This window comes from Cupressus sempervirens, chromosome 6 (assembly GCF_028749045.1).
Source record: "Cupressus sempervirens isolate cs-2001-9-10 chromosome 6, ASM2874904v1, whole genome shotgun sequence".
Classification (NCBI taxonomy): Eukaryota; Viridiplantae; Streptophyta; class Pinopsida; order Cupressales; family Cupressaceae; genus Cupressus; species Cupressus sempervirens.
The window spans coordinates 665,889,829-665,907,258 of record NC_143123.1 but is presented as its reverse complement, the minus strand read 5'-3'; the positions used below and the strand labels follow the sequence as shown (position 1 = coordinate 665,907,258).

Genomic DNA, 17,430 nt, shown 5'->3' with positions numbered 1-17,430 from the left:
TTTTATTTTCTTTGTTCCCTTATTCAAAGTATCATTGCGCATAGAAAGAAGCTGCATAAGCCTATTCTGCACAAGGGTCTCATCCTCATCGCAGAGTATATTAAGAAGAATGTGCTCAACCCTATTTGGCCCTCTGTGTTTGAGAAGGGGGACCGCTCTAAGGAGCCTGGGAGTAGCAAGGAAAAAGGGAAACAAATTTTAATTTAAGGGGAGGTGGGTTCACCCCTTTTTTTGTTAAGAAACTAAAAACTGTTGTTGATGAGAAGGAATTGAAAATGGAGTTGAAGGGTGTTAGTGTTGAGGACCTCTCGTAGGTGGCTAATATGGAAGCTGGTGCTGAAAGTTTTGAATATGAAGGATGAGAGGGAGAGTCCAGAGTCTTGTAGCTCTGTGGAGAGGATATTTTTCGCCCATGTGCACCCTAATCCCACTAACCTTAAGTCTCTGTCTCCTTCTCCCCTGCCTGAGGAGAAAGCCCCTTCCTCGGCCTGTAGTGGTGTTAAGGATCATAATGTTGAAGTTGAGGGTGATGAGGGTCTGGAGAAGGAAACCCCTATTCTATTTGATTATGATAACTCGGTTGAGGATGATGTTCCCATATCTCCCCAAAACATTGCTGATATGGCTAAAATAAAACAAAAGCAGAAGGAAGCCAGTACTCTGTCTAAGGACAAGGAGAGGTGGAAGTGCATAAATGTATCCCTCTTCTGAAGACCATTGATCTAGATGAGCTTAATGACTTTTGGAGGACTTCCAAGATATGAAGGTTGACCCAATTTTTAGTGTTCTTCAAATTGCCAAGCTGATGTCTTTGTATTCATTCAGGCTAGAAAAATGGACTATTAATGCCATGAAGATATTGAATTTGAACTACAAGCCAATACTTATAAAGGTTGAAAAATTACTTGAACAATTCAAGGACATAGCCAGTGATGGAAGTCCTGCTACATTGCCACCTAAAAGAGCCATTAGTTATCAGAGGGACTTCATACCAGTAGCATCTTTACCAAACAACGCTGCATACAAGATGACTCCAGACCAAAATAAGGAGATTGTGAGGCAAGTGCAAGAATTGCTTGATCAGAGGTTGATAAGAAAGAGCATCAACCCATGTGCAATACCAATGGTGCTAGCCCATGAAAAGGGAGGTAAGTGGAGATTAAGTATTGATTCAAGAGCAATAAACAAGATAACTATTAGGTATAGGTTTCCTATTCCTAGAATAGAGGATCTAATGGATTGTTTAAGTGACAGAAGTTATTTTACTAAGATAGACTTGAAAAGTGGTCACCACCAAATTAGAGTGAAGGAGACCTAGATGATATCCTCATCTTTAGCAAGACCAAGGAAGAACACTTGAAGCACGTAGAGATTGTGTTGAAAAGGCTGCATGAGGAGAAGTTAGCTATCAATTTAGAGAAATGTGAATTCATGAAACAAGAATTGGTGTACATAGGATTTGTGGTTTCATAGGGATGCCTAAAGATGGACCCAACCAAGCTAGAAGATACCTTGAGCTGGCCTACACCAAGGACTAAGGTTAGTAGTTTCCATGGGTTGGCTCAATTCTATAGGAAATTTATGAGGGGGATTTAGTGAAATTTGTGCACATGTTTTAGACACCATAATGGGTGGAATGAAGACCAAATTTAGGTGGACTAATGAGGCCGATAGAGGGTTTGAGGTATCTTGTGAGGTTCTCACACCATCGCCCCAAAACTTTGGGGACCCCCTTTTTTATTAATCACCTTGGCAAATTTTTGAGTTGTCCAAAAATTTTGAGTCTTGGATGCCTTTAGGCTAGAGGGGAGAGGGTTAGACTTATTTTCACCCAGTTTCAAATTGAGTTTCTAGAACAACCAATTTCATCCTTAGGCCGAACAAATTTCAAAGAGCAACACTTGGCAGGATAAAATTGTAAATTTTGTACTTAGACGATTTGTTTGAAAATTTGGATGTAATTGCATAACTTTGGATAATTTTCAAAAAGAGAAATTTTTTTAAATTTGAGTTTTTGGAAAATCTCAAATTTCTTTGGTGAAAAGAAAAAACTTTTGTGAAGATGAAATCAAATTGCAAAATTGATTTTAGACTCTAGAAAGGATTTTATTTGTGTCAAAAACTAAAATTGCTTGGCAAAATCGATTTGAATTGAATTGCAAAAAATTGGCTTTAATAGATTAAAATTAATTGTAATAGATTTCCACAATCCATGCTATTTTTTGTTTATGTTTCTGGTAAGATTGTGTATAAACAAGAATAGATTAAAATTGTCTTGAAAATTTTTAAGCCTTTAATGAAATTGGTAATTTAATAGTGAAAAATGGCTTTTGGCTAGCCAAATCCGATTTTAATGATATATTAATTGCTAAATCGTCATTAAATGGAAACATTTACCATCTCCAAGACATTATTTACTTTCTTTTTGCAATTTTGTTCTAATTGGCAATTTAAAAAAAAAAAATTTCATCTTGGCAAAGTTAATTTTGAGCTAAGCATTTAATTGGGTGAATTGTCTTGTGTTCTAATTAATTTATTTTTGTTCCCAAGGTCCCAGTCGGCCAGCTAGGGAGGATGAGCAAGTAAGGTATATAAGGAAACTATTTCCTCTCATTTCCTCATTCCTCACTCCTCGTCTTGGGTGCTTAGGCAATTTTTGGGTAGGAGCAGATTTTCTCTTCCTTGAGCGATTTTCCTAAGGCAGATTGGCATCTTCTTTGAGTGATTTTTCTAACTAGGGCAGATTGTCATTATTGTTGGCAAATTTCTTCATGGTAGAGATCTCTATTTGGCGATTTTCCATGATTGAGGGCACATCTGCACTCTTCTTGCTTGGCAAATTTTGTGGGAGCCGAAATTTGAGGAAGACAAAATTCTGATTTTCAAGAAAGGCCGCAATTTTTCTCCTAATTTGGACTTATTTGGAGGTCATTGTGATCAAAGGTCTGATTTTTTGGGCAAATGGAGGACAATTCCAAGAGCACTAAATTCTGATTCTTTTCAGCTAGAGCCTCAAGATTTGCAAGGGGTTTGAAATTCTCAAAGTTTGATCCTAAATTCCAAAAAGAAGATCCGGCTATTGGTAAAGGTAACTTTAAATCATTTAGAGTTGAAAGGGGTCCTTAAGTTGATTTCCTTCTTTCGTTCTTGTCTAGATATTGTCTCTCTTGGTTCTTGCATTCATTGTCCACCACTTTTGCATCCCGTAATAGGGTGACGAGATGGAGGATGGTAGTGCAAGCAAGAATCCTAAGGAAACAAACACTATGAAAGACAGAGGATATGATGCCCAAAACAACTTTCTTCTCGAAAATGAGGCGAGTGACTGATACCAATGTCAGTACAGTAAACATGATACAGGTGAAGATTCCAAGAAGAAGACTCGGCTATTGGTAAAGGTAACTTTAAATCATTAAGAGTTGAAAGGGGTCCTTAAGCTAATTTCCTTCTTTTATTTTTGTCTAGATATTGTCTTCCTTGGTTTTTTTTGCATTCATTATCCACCACTTCACCATCCTATAATAGGTTGACAAGATGGTAGAGGTTAATGCAAGCAAGAATCCTAAGGGAACAAACACTAAAAAAGACAAAGAGGATATGATGCCCAAAACAACTTTCTTCTCGAAAATGAGGCGAATAACCGATACCAATGTCAAAACAGTAAATATGCTACAGATAGAGGACAGACTAAAGGAAGAAAAATCCCCCTTGGCAATAAAGAGATACAAAAGGCAGTTGCACATCACAACCCAAGTGTCGATACTTCCATTTCAACCATGATGAGTGACGTTGGGATGACACTCGATTTTGGAGACATCAGAGAAGAGGATATCAATGAGACAAGGCTTGGATCAAGATTGGATGAGTTAGGAAAGGTCGCTATCAAGAAGAAACATTTGGGCACCCTTTCCTCCTTCAATGCCTTTATTGGATTTGCAAAAGAATATGAGAAAGACCATGAAAAGACACTACAGGCAGCAAGCAACATGATGATATCGGCTGAGCTCAAGATAAAGCATACAGCGTGTCCTCCCATGGAAGAAGTCAACGAAACGCTAACTAGGTTCATTGCCTTAGCTAAAAGAATGAAAGAAAAAGGGAGAATTATATTAGAAGATCATTTGATGTAAGCCCAAGTGACAATTTCTCTTTCTTTTAGAATAGGACAAGTGTTTAATTTTGATTGGCCACCATTTAGGTGCCTTCTCACTGGTTGCCACTTTTCCAATGTTTTCATTGGTCCATCGACGAGGTGGCATATTCTCATTGGTTGATGGGGTGACAACCTTAATTAGGGTTTCTAGGATCCAATTTGGATCCTTGATTTTGCTTTTGATCTCTACCGTCAGTTGTAATTTTGGCCTCTATATAAGGCCATTTTGCTCTCATTTGTGAGGGAGTTATGTTGGAGAATTGTTGCCAAAATACTATCAAAATTGTTCTCTATTCATTGTTGTGGCTTGCATGGTTCTTCTCATCTCTCAAATTAAAGTAGGATTTCATTTCATGTTGTTAGAGTAGAAGTAGATGGCTAATTGTATGGTGATGTTAGTGAATGTTTGATAGGGATCTACAACTAGGCCACTAGCAACTTAGCCGTTGGTTAGGGAGCCTTGTGTGGTAAACTAGTTTATTTTCCTTTGAATCCTTGCATCTATGGAGGTGGAGCTGCTGGTTAACTTTCATTAGATTCGATCTCTGTCCATTTGCTAATCTTTCCATTCATAGGAGTAGGAGTAGAATAGCAAGTAGTTGAGTAGTCGGATTTCTCTCTAAGAAAGTTAGGAAGGTAGAAGTCATTAGAGGTATTATTGCTTCCTCCTCACACAATCGACATTATTTGGCGCTACACCCTCCACCATCACTGTCACCATCAACATCACCTGACACTCATACAAAATCATCACCATCTCACCAAAAACCCAAGTCATCCTTGAATGAACAATGTAGGGTCGCCTACGTGATTACCAACAAATCACATAAACTGAGCGAGTATCCACAGGTGTAAGGAACATTGGAGTTATTCTCATGTCCCATGAGCAGTAACTTTTTAAGAGAGGAATTGTGTGTTTGATACTCCGTATCATATATTCAATTAATATGTTATGTAGTGGTACAAAAACTCACATCAACATTATCTGGTGCTAGAAGGAGGGCTAAATGATTTTCATTCTTGGATCCACTTGGAAGTTCAGAGCAGAGATTAAGGAGCGACGAGCTTTCAAAGTTAGATTTGAGATGAGAGATCTCTTTTAAAGTGAAAATCAAAATATCAAAAAATCAAAAAAATTTTTTAAAAAAAAAAAAATTCAAAAAAGGGAAAGGTTTCTCAATGGACAAGTAGGTGGACGTTCTTCCCATTTGGTTTGATTTGAACAAAAGGTTACCTCCATTGGATTTGTCTCAACTTGCAGCATCAGGGAAGTGTAGGATACATGGTACTACGGATCATGAGGAGTTGGATTGTTTGGTGTTTCTCTTAAGAGTGGACTTGGCATTAAGAGGAAAATTTTCATTTTCACAAATACATGAGCTTGCGGTCTTTGTCAATTCAGAGGAAGATTTTCTTGTTTTCAAAGAAGATATCAATAGGGAACCAAAAAACACATACAGAAGAAGTTCTTGGTGCAGGATACATGGTCACTCACATTCAGAATCTTCTTGCCCATCTTGTCAAGACACTATTGACTTGGTCAAGTTTCAGTTGGGTTGGTATGAGGAAATATCAGTGGGGGGTGGTAAACATTTCTTTTAGCTTTTAAGTTGGACACCAAAGAATGAAGAGGGTAAGATTTATCAAGATGATATGGTTGATTCTAATGTTCAAGATAAACTAGTGGATGAACCTTCACACATTATATCATGAGGTGGAGAGGTTGACAAGAAAATTGAGGAAACAATTGAATTTATCCAAGAGAGAGAAAGGATGGTAGGCAAAGGTCAACAGGTGAAGACACTCAAAGAACTACAAATGGAACATCGAAAGGTGGACGAAAAGGACATCTTTGGTGAGCCTTTATGCATAATTCAAGGGGTAACTCTTAAGGATGGGTTGCAAGAAGTTTCAAATATCCTTAAAGAGGAAGATAATCAAGTGGGTGATTTGAACAAGGAATTACAAGATATGACAAGAGAGTTCAAATATGAGGAAAATTTTGATAAACCAATACAAGGCGCTATCTCCACTACATTCTTTGGGGGGATGCTTGAAGATCCTATAGAAGAAATACAAAAGGAGTCATTGCCCAAAGCCTTTCAAGGTGATCAAGTTGTTGCAAGTGGCATGATTCACCATCAACTTCGACCTCTAGAAATTTTGCCACTTGAAATGGAAGTTGATGGGCCACACACAAAGATGTATGATGGTTCTTCTATCAATCTTGAAGGTGCTATGTTTGGTGAGTCTATATAAAGAATTGTAGGATGTTCCTAAAGAGAGTCCAATGGGAAATTACGTGCTAGATGAGGAAGCTTCTATTGACGAGGATATGCAAGGATTATTGAGTGGTGATCAAGTTGCTCCCATGGAAAAAGAATTTAAAGAACAATTTGGGTTGATGCTACAGTTGGATATTGTGTTCAAGCAACTTGGAGAGGCATTTGATGGGGAGAATATCAAGGAATCCTTGATTTTTGAGGATACACTTGAGGAGATTCACAAGGATTTATGGTTCACTCTTCATAGGGACAAGCTCCCAAAGACGATATTTCATGAGCTTGATTTCAAGATTGATCTTGCCTAGACTACCAATGAGCTTGGTGTTGATGCTATTGGGATGGTTCACCACCAACTTCGACCTCCTACGACCGTGGAGTATTTTCAGGTTCGATTCGAATTTGAGTCATCCCAGGTTGTTTCTTTCCCTGCTCTTAAAGATGATAGGTTTGAAAGTTTTTATTTTGATTATGGAAATTTTGGAGAAATAACTTGTATTTGGGTAGAGTTTCTACAGTCCTACACATTCACTATTAAGCACAAGAAGGGCCAAGTAAATAAAGTTGTTGATGCACTCAGTAGGAGGTTATTGACAATAAGTGAAATTCAGTTGTAGGGAATTGGAGTGGATAGCTTCAAGGACCTATACAAGGAGGATGAAGACTCTGTAGAAGCCTATAAGGTATGCTTAGAGTTTAATAATCACTTTCATGGTCAATACGTAGACCTTGCAAAATGTACTGCTTTTCAAAGGTAGTTAGTTGTGTGTCCCTAGAGGATCCATGAGGGAAAATCTGATGCAAGAAAAATATAATGGGATTCTTAGTGGGCATTTTGGCCTAAAGAAGACATTAGAGCTGGTTCAAAGGTTCTACTATTGCTCTAAGATGCAAAAGGATGTGAGGAAGTATGTGGAGGAATGTGGAGAATGTCAAAGAGCAAAGGGGATTGCTACAAATGCAAGGCTCTATCAACCATTTCCTGTACCAAATAGGCCATGGGAATGCATTAGCATGGATTTCATAGTTGGTTTGCCTAGGACTAACTCTGGTTTTGACAATGTGTTTGTGGTTGTAGATAGGTTTAGTAAGATGAGTTATTTCATACTTTGCAAAACAACTCATGATGCTAGCCATATTGCTCAACTCTTCTTCAAGGAGGTAGTGAGAATGCATCGGTTGCCATTAAGCATTGTATAAGAGAGAGATGTGAAGTTAATGAGTCACTTTTGGAAGACCTTATGGAAAAAGTTGGGTACAAACTTATCCTTTAGCTCTGCATACCATCCACAAATAAATGGCCAAACAAAGGTCATGAAGAATAGAGTGTTGGGAAACCTATTGAGATGCTTGACCAAGGAGTATGGTCAAATGTGGGATCAAGCCCTATCTCAAGTTGAATTTGCTTACAATGACAGTGTGAATAGGACTATTGGTAAAAGTCCTTTTGAGATAGTGTATAGGGTACACCCAAGAGGTGTATGTGAACTTAGGGAACTTCGAGACATGACAGGGGAAAATGGACATGATGAGGACTTTGCTCAGTCCATGAAGGAGGTCCATGACTAGGTCGAGAAGGCATTGATTGATGCAAATCAAAGGCTTAAGGCTAAAAAGGATGAAAAGAAGAAAGATTTGCAATTTCAAATAAGGGGTTTGGTGATGATACACCTTAACAAGGTTAGGTTATAGAAAGGTATTCCAAGAAAGCTTTAGATAAGAAGGATAGGGCCATGCAAGGTTCTAGATAAATATGGACATAATGCTTATAAGATAGATCTTCCTAAGGAGTTATCTATCTCTCCTATTTTTAATGTGCAAGATCTAGTCAAGTATAGGGGTCCTGATGTAACAGAGAAGAAACAAAGTACAGAGGTGGAAAGTGATGTGAGGGAGCTCAAACTACTTGTTCATGTAAAGCCACAAGTTGAGCAGATTTCTGGATTCAAGAGTCAAGAAGCAGACAAGGCATGGTGTTTACATGGAACATCTTATCAAATGACAACATCAACTTGAATCACAAGCTACTTGGGTAGAAGAAAGTGAGTTCAAGAAGTTTGGCATCAACATGGAACTCCTATCCCCAAGAGTAACTTGACTTCTTTGTTGCAAGGGAGAAATGGTGCAAGAGCACCTAAGGTTTTGGTCAAACTCTAACTCAAATTTTGGCTTGTAAGTGGCCCTGGCCAAGCCACTAGTAAATAAGAACTCATAAAGAATCCCAAGTGTTTGTTTAGGTCTTTAGATGAAAAATCCAAACATGGGCACAAGATTTGCCTGAAAATTGTCAAAGTTGCTAGGTTATTGCAAAAGTTGCAAAAGTTGCTCTCATAGGTGAAGAGTTGTCAAAAGTGGGGAATTGACTCCAAAATGAGGGAAAAGATGCTAGGAGTAGTTAGACATCTTATTTAGACCATACTAGGCCCATTGGGAGCAAACATGGGTGATAGAAATGTAAGGATGCAAAAATTGCAAAAGTTGTCAATGACAACATTGACAACTTTGTGCAAACTTGACTAAGAATCGGTAGGGGATTAGTTCAGACAATTGAGACACTAGCACTTTAGTTATTTAAGCTCATTCCTAGTCAAAGATGAAGGTTGGAGTTTCATTGTACGGATTGTTATTAGTACAAACAAACAGTTATACTGTAAATCTTGTCACAGTCAAGTTGCAATTCGATCATCTATGCACTTATGGATTGCTTTGAGTATGTTCTTTGCATAGAAAGCTAGGTTTAGTTAACTACTTTCTTCTTTCACAATTTGGATTCTAGTTCTATTGTTTTGTTTTACTAAATAAAATTCTCTCTGTGACTAGTTCACTGGTCCATACAAAATAGCAGATGCAAAAATGGCCCTAGCATGAAATTTCATGGTTGAAATTGTACGACCTTTTGGAATATATTAGGGCACTTTGTAAATATTGTACATATGCATTTTGGGACCAGGATGAGCAGTCCTACTAATTTTAACATCAAGCCCTAGGCGAGTCTAGTGTTACCCAACTAGGGCCTTGTTAGTTGTAGACCAAGAATGAAAGGCTTAAGGGATTGTGTAATGCCCCACTCGGAGATCCTTGGAAACAAGGATGAAATACAAGCAAGATAATCTTTTTTTAAAACAAGTATAAAAGCACAAGACAACCATCATACGTGGATCATAAAGATCGCAACGGAAGACTAACCAAACAACCAACCACCAAAGATCTCCAAGCGTTACCATTGACAAAAACATAAACAAGAGATCAACCAAGTTGAAAGACAAATGCTGACTCCTGAAAATTGGCTAACTCTGAAATCTTGAAGCCTTGAAATTTCCTAGAATCTTTATCCTATCCTGTAGAGTTCTAACACCTATCTCAAAAGACTTGTCGCATATATTAAAATATATCTTAAGTATAAGGAATTAAATATACGTCAACTTATACTTTTAAACCCCATAGGAAATTTGTTTTGAACTACAAAGGTGTAAAACCTAAAAGGGTGCCCAAAACCAACTTCCGAACTTTTCTTCGACAAGCCTAGATAGCCTTTGTTTTTTGCGCAAAGAACATTCTTTGCCAGAATTCCGCACGAAGAAGTGCATCATGTTGCGCGAAGTGCTCAAGGGTGTGAGGAAGTGTTTGGCCGTACAACCAAGACACCCCAGAACTGGTGTAGGGTTTCGCGCAAGAAAGTGCCAAGCCTTGCGAAGAAACCCAACATGCCACACGAAGACATGTAGTCTCGCGTGAGAAAGTGCAATTTCACATGAAATCTCAGGTCAGCACACCAGAAAACAAAATAGAAGATAGAGAAGGAAGCTAAGAAAACTATGTAACGAAGTTCCTCCACATAGGGGAGTACTAGATCCACATTTTGAGGCAAGAACACTCGAACCATAACTGAATGACGAAAAGCTGGAAATAACATCTAACCATCTAAACATACATCGAAGGAAAAGAATAGAAGGTAAACATCGTAGAGTATTGAAAGCAACATCGCAGTGAGTAGTACAAACAACTAAGTATGCGGTTCCTCCCAACCGTCAATAGCATCATAAGACCATTGTGGGCCCTGGCCATCCCCCACGTCTAACATCCTAAGTCACCGATGAGATTGTCAGTACTATCGTAATAGGGATGTCACTACTAAAACATGCTACAACAAGCATAAGAAAATCAAACATGCTAGTAGTAAAGCATAAGATAATCCTACAAAGTAGATAACATCACCTATCACATGCTAATCATTAAAGTAAAGAAATGCATCAATAAATAATATCATCTAAACATGATATACAAGTATTCCAATGAAAGCATGAATCACAAGAAAGCATACTCTGGAACTTGAAGTGCCAAGTGAAAACATCCAGCAATGGTCGCACTAGGATAAAGATCGTCTCTGTACACCAGCCCCTAGCAGTGGTGTAGGTAGCTACACCTCTCAACCACGTGGTACCTGCAGATCCACACCCGCCGTGCTAATGGAGATAATAATCCAATCACAAACACACAAAACAAAAGTCCATGGCTAATACACATGCAATATAGCACGATGACTGAAACCAAGACAAAAGCAATGCATAAACTACAGGTCCTGGTCAGACACTCAAAGGCTACTAAGTATGGGCTAACATCATGGAGAGTTGCTTGGCATCGACAAGCCCAAGCTAATATTGGCAGCTCAAACTTCCCAACGGAAAGAGCACATCCTGAACCCTTTTATTATCTTAAGTTTTATTACCATCTAGTGTGTTATTTTAGTTATCACTTATTTAAAACTTCCTTTCCTCCGCCAACCCTCTGGGCACAATGATCACCAAGTTGCAAGATAGAAGCCCCCTCCATATGTTACCCTACCCTACCCATGCTCATCAATGATGAGTGCCCATAGGCATGCAAATCCCCAACCCAACCCCAATGATCATAAATTCTGGAAGTACCACGGAAGATCGGGCCTCACAAGTCACCTGATAGATGTACACACACTTACTCGTGTGTGGCACACCATCATCACGAAGATCATAACACAAGGACCGGATGAGAATACAGAGCAGAAAGTCATTCAATCGAAAATAGAATCGAGAGGACGGACGCAACACACATCCCAATGCAACATAAAAGTGCAATAAGGGTCCGACCGACATCCAAATGGATCGTCCAAGCCCACAACTAAACTCATGCCAAGAAAACCCAAGAAAACAAGGTGGCATGCAAAATGAGGTAAAAACCCCAAAATTTGGAAAACTTTGAAATTAAAACCCATTTGGCCTTTGGGTGTAAAAACCTCGAAAATCCAAGAATAAATGAGTTTGGACACTGTATGCAAAAATGGCTAGCATAACGACTCAAAACCCCAAACCCCCATCCTGAAAACAGGAAAAACATTCATACCTGACCAACCGGGCAGAATCAACAAACAAAAATGGAGGGGAACACTAGTTCTCAGCCTCCTAACATACTGCTACAAGAAACAGAAGCTGAAATGGAGCGAAAACAATAAAACGGGAAGGCCCTACCTGACAGAAAAAGGGCAGAAACCGAAACCCGTAGAATAAAATAAATAATCCACCGAAACTGTTGAAAGTGACAGCAATGCAAGAACTCCTTGAGCCGGATCCAAAGAGACTGACCTCGCGAAAAATCCATGCTCACAGCTCCTAGAGCGAACATAATTTGAATCCTTTAGAAGAGGATTCTCAAAAAGCTCTCAAATTTTCTATTTCAAAAAGTGAAGTGAATAATAAAATCGCTTTTCCAATACTTATTCACTTTTCGAGTGAATAGTCGGTTAGGGAAAAATAGCCAACTAGAGTAGCTAGACTCCAAATTGACCCAAATGAAAATAGGTTATTCTCCGTAACGAGAAATCACTTAAGGCAAAGCTGCCAAAAATTAAATTCGAAAAGATTTAAACCCTAAAAGCCCAAAATCACAGAAAATCACTTAACACTTTTGTGACAGAGCGAACCTCTAAATGCACAGACACGCTTACTGGTCTAATCACATAATGCAAATGAGTTTGGATTTAATAATCACTGAAAGGTTTTAATTTAAACAATTAAAATAAGGATACGTCGACCATATAGGGACAACATTGGTAAAATATGAACAGCTGAATCACTAACTTCATGTGCCACTGCTAGGGATATAATTTTTGCACACTAAAACACACGATCAAGTGCAATTGCATATAATATAATAGCCGAAGCAATTAATGCATTAAATAACTAATTAATCCATTCACACCACTCACGTTTACAGAAAGCATAAAGATACTTGAATGAAGTAAATATGTCCAGCTTATAACATAATCAACAAATATGTCCAATAAACCATATAACCAGAAAATCACATATCATCATAGATCTACTATCATCTCAAAATGGCATCAACTTGCAAATATGATAAACTGAACAACATAGCAATAAAGCATCTATGGTACTGAATCAAAGTATAACATTCGACCCTCCGATCATCTCAAAATACAAATAACAATAAGAGTACCGAGTATCTCTCGAATCAAAATAGACAAGGTACAAACTGCAAACACGAGAGGCACTACAGATTGACATGATTAGTCCCAGGGTTGGTAAGTGAAGAGGTCTGTGGTAAGGTCCTATGTGCAAGAGTTGGAAGTAGGGTGAATCCATTTGAGGGGTGTTAAGTTCAGAAATCATAACTATAAGCCCTAAACCCTTTTAAAAAGGCTTGTTTCTAGGATTAGGGTGTACGGACTGATCAGGCATCTGAGACCTTGAAAATCTTGTAGTACTCTGAAAAGGGTATCTATAATGCATCTTAGTTTGGGGTCTTGTTAAGGAGATTTTTGAGATATTGGTTGAAAACTCTAATAGGAGGCCTAATTGCGGGCTCAGAAGGCTACTAGCCAAATTGGAGAAATCGGTGAGGAAACCATGGAACTTGTGAGCAAGGAGGCCCCAAACCTTGTTGAAGTGATTTGTTTGGAAGCCCTTCCATCCAATATTGAGTTGGTCTTGACGAAGGAGTAGAAGTGGAATACTTAGTATGTGAAGTCCTATTGGCTTAATGAGGACAGTGTGAAGACATACCTTGGTAGAGAGATTCTTGTGGAGAGGGAAGAAAAAGGAGAGTTTCCCCTTGTGAAGGGTTATGTAAGTGAACCCTAGTAAGGCTAATAAAGAGCCTTGGAGGTCCTATTAGGACAAATTAGAAGGAATCTCCCTATCAATGTTCTTCGACATGTCAAAAGAACATTTACATTTGGGATTCTTTATTAACACTGCCAATTTCATGTTGTCTGTAGTACTGTGAAAAGGATATTTGTAATGCATCTTAGTTTAGGGCCTTTTTAAGGAGATTTTTGAGATATTGGTTGAAAACCCTAATAGGAGGCCTAATTGGGGGCTCAAAAGGCTACTAGCCAAATTGGAGAAATCGGTAAGGAAACCATGAAACTTGTGAGCAAGGAGGCCTCAAACCTTGTTGAAGTGATTTGTTTGGAAGCCCTTCCATCCAATATTGAGTTGGTCTTGACAAAGGAGTAGAAGTGGAATACTTAGTATGTGAAGTCCTATTGGCTTAGTGAGGACAGTGTGAAAACGTACATTGATAGAGAGGTCCTTGTGGAGAGGGGAGAAAAAGGAGAGTTTCCCCTTGTGAAGGGTTATGTAAGCGAACCCTAGTAAGGCTAATAAAGAGCCTTGGAGGTCCTAGAAGAGATTAGGACAAATTAGAAGGAATCTCCCTATCAATGTTCTTCGATGTTTTAAAAGAACATTTACATTTGGGATTCTTTATTAACACTGCCAATTTCATGTTGTCTAAGTATATTGACTGTGATTTGGCTGGATCAGTTGATACTGGTCGATCTATAACTGGGTATATCTTTATTTTTAGAACAAAAGCAAGTCAGCATATGGTTGCTTGGCTTCTGCGAATCAAATAACAAATAGGCTGTATGATCTCATTGCAATTGTTCCTATTAAATAGGCTTACAAAGGAAGATCAAGTTGGCTATGCAACAGTTAATACAGAGATACTGGAACAATATGGCTACTTGTCATACACTATGCATACAATATGAACATGTTCATCATGCAAAATAAGGGCATTGAAAAGGCTTTGATGGCATATGAGGGTTAATGTAAAGAGACACTGTCATAATTCCACGGACCCATGAATTCTTATAGATGTATAGACACCTACCTTAAAGTGCATTTTATTATCATAAACACTTCCAGTAAGTAGATGGAAAATAATTTCAATTGTGTTTAGTTTTATTAAGGAATGGGTTCTGAGATCAAAATGGAATAATGTTTTCTAACAATAACCTTGATCCAGCTATAGTAAAACAAGAGGCTTAATATTTAGTTTTACTTTGCTAGTAATCACAACCCTGATCTACGTTAGCATAAAAAAACAAACAGCTATTTTCAAATGTTATTTCGGTGATATAAAATTGTGTCATCTCACTAGTTTTAGCAGCTATCTATTGTATCCTTCGTTGTCAATGTTGTTCTTGATTGCATTTCATGAAAATAAATAAAACTATAATTGGATGTATACGTTTACTGACAAACTCTTCTGAGGTAAAGAAACTAAACTATGAAAACATTTATTTTCTGTTGAATTGTAACCATTCAATCTACATGAGGATAACTGCATCAAAGTCTCGCTTATTAATGCTTCTGCAGGCATGGAACTTAGCATCCTAGTTCAACAAAATGTCTCAAGATAGCTTTAGTGTGTTTCTGCACTGTAGGAAGATTAATATTGGTTGGCTTTATATGACCTCTGCATGCAACCTATATTTTGTTGTACATTGTCGTTTTACTGCAACTCTGAGTGCTTCTTATATGCCTGTAACAATGAATTTATTTTGGTCTCTAACTCGATGTATTTTTGTTGACAGAAATAATGTTGAAAAGAGGACAGCTCTGGAGAATTTAGATCTCATTCTTCTCTGTATTGATGAGATGGTGGATGAAGGGTATGGCGCACAACTCTCATTTCAAAAGCCCTTATATTCTTACAACTCTCATTTTCCCATTTTTCTATCCTTGATATATTAGTATTTATATTCTAATTTCAAGAGCGCTTATATATTGCCTCGTAATATCTAGACTCTGGTTATTCATTAATGATCACATTGTCCATTAACACAATGCAGAATTATCTTGGAAACTGAACCAACATCAGTTACTGGGAGGGTTTCAATGAGGGGTTCTGATATAGATGCACCACTTGCAGAGCAGGTAGTTATTATTTTTCTTATCTTGCAAATTTATTAAAAAGGATATATTAATAATGCATACAAGTTTGGTAGGCAAGTTGTATAAGTATAAAATAATCTGACCTAATTATTTTCTTATCTGTTTTTGTTTATGGGGGTTTGATCACTGTAATCTGAATGCAGACTATATCACAAGCGTTTGCCATGGCAAGGGAGCATTTAGCAAGATCACTTCTGAACTAGAAACCTCCCTAGCTGTCTCATAATTGAAATTTCATTTTTCACTTTCTGAGAATTTTTTGGTATTTATGGATAGTGCATGTGCAATGATACCGTTCAAGTTTGGTAGTTACTTTGAAAGAATTTCGAGAAACACAATTGCGTGATTATTGTAAGAAAACAATGCATTTCTAACTTTTTGATATACAAGTCGAGATTGATGCAATCAAAGTTTTCTGTGTCTGAGCAAAACATTCATAGAAGAAATGGGATCAGTTGGTTGACGATTTGAACTTGAATGTATTGATGAGCAAGTCCTGATTGTAAGGATTCTCACTTTATATATGGTTGGAGATGGTATCGTGAGATGATAATATTATCGGGAGGGAGCTCTGGTACAACATAGAAGTTATAATGATATTTGCTAGATTATAATTATACAAATTTATCTACGGCCCCAAAACCAGGTAAGTGGTTCCTGATTGCCTACACGGGCTTCTAATCTATGGTCAACAATTTTGGAACAAGAAGTTTCTTTCTCGACTCCTAAGAACGAACTTTCACATGAAATTGCCATGTTAAGATACTCTTAGAAGGGATTTAAAGGAATAGAACCAATGTAAATCCCACGCAAATTTCTTGGAGAGCAGGAATTTTATTTCTGAAATATTTAACCGTTTCGAATGCAAAATTGCATGTCTAAAATTTGAATTGTCGGTTATATATATATATATATTTTAAAATTACACAAATATATGTACTCTTAATAATTTAGTTAATTTTTTAAATACATTTTCTGTCGAAGTCCAAGTATCAGAGATTTCAATCAAATTTATTCTAGGTTTATATAATTATAAATATGTTTTGTTAATAATATATGTTAACAATATATAAAACATACATGCTATAATAATCAGTCGTCACAATTTTTATTTTGCATCTTTTTCAACATTAGCTTACCAAACTACTTTCTCAATTTATGCGAAATTACAACAAATAATTTATATAATCTTTTAGGGATTGGTTTTCAAGGCCAACGCTTATTGAAAAATGTTGTTTTAACATTTAATAATTGTTACCCCGAAATGGAAAATGTTCAATTTTTTACTTTTGAACCCCATTCTAGCCTTGATTGAGTTAATAAATCATGTTTGAACTCGAATAGTGGCATTGGTAAATGATAGAGAAATCTTAGGTCCTTCGCATAAATTTTCAACTTTTGAACCCCATTCTAGACTTGATTGAGTTTATAAATCAAGTTTGAACTTGACTAGTGGCATTGGTAAATGACAGAGAAATTTGAGGCCCTAAGCATAATTTGGAGATTGGGTTTTCATTGTAGGGTAGAATCACGAGAATACTTGATTGAGATCTATAGTTCCAATTTCATATGATTTGTTGATTCTAGTAGCCAAAAGTGGGAAGTTTCAAAGTTCAAACATGACTCGACACTTTGATATGCCTATGGGTAATGATTCATTTACACTTGACTAAACTGCAAGGTTCTCTTTTCTATGCAAAAATCTTGTAGATTACAATTCCTTAATTGTTGAGGTGGATTGATTGAGGTGGCAACA

At 37.4% G+C, this 17,430-nt stretch overlaps 1 protein-coding gene across 1 annotated transcript in view; it reads left to right on the top strand.

The window, feature by feature from the left end:
• LOC149553950 (coatomer subunit zeta-1-like) overlaps nt 1-16,084 on the top strand; it is a 68,210-nt gene extending 52,126 nt beyond the window's left edge. Inside the window, exons 4-6 of the mRNA XM_089789287.1 lie at nt 15,314-15,391; nt 15,572-15,656; nt 15,818-16,084. Coding sequence (XP_089645413.1) covers nt 15,314-15,391; nt 15,572-15,656; nt 15,818-15,877 — 223 coding nt within the window. The 3' untranslated portion in view covers nt 15,878-16,084. The remainder of the gene's footprint in view (nt 1-15,313; nt 15,392-15,571; nt 15,657-15,817) is intronic.
• The last annotated feature ends 1,346 nt before the right edge of the window (nt 16,085-17,430 follow it).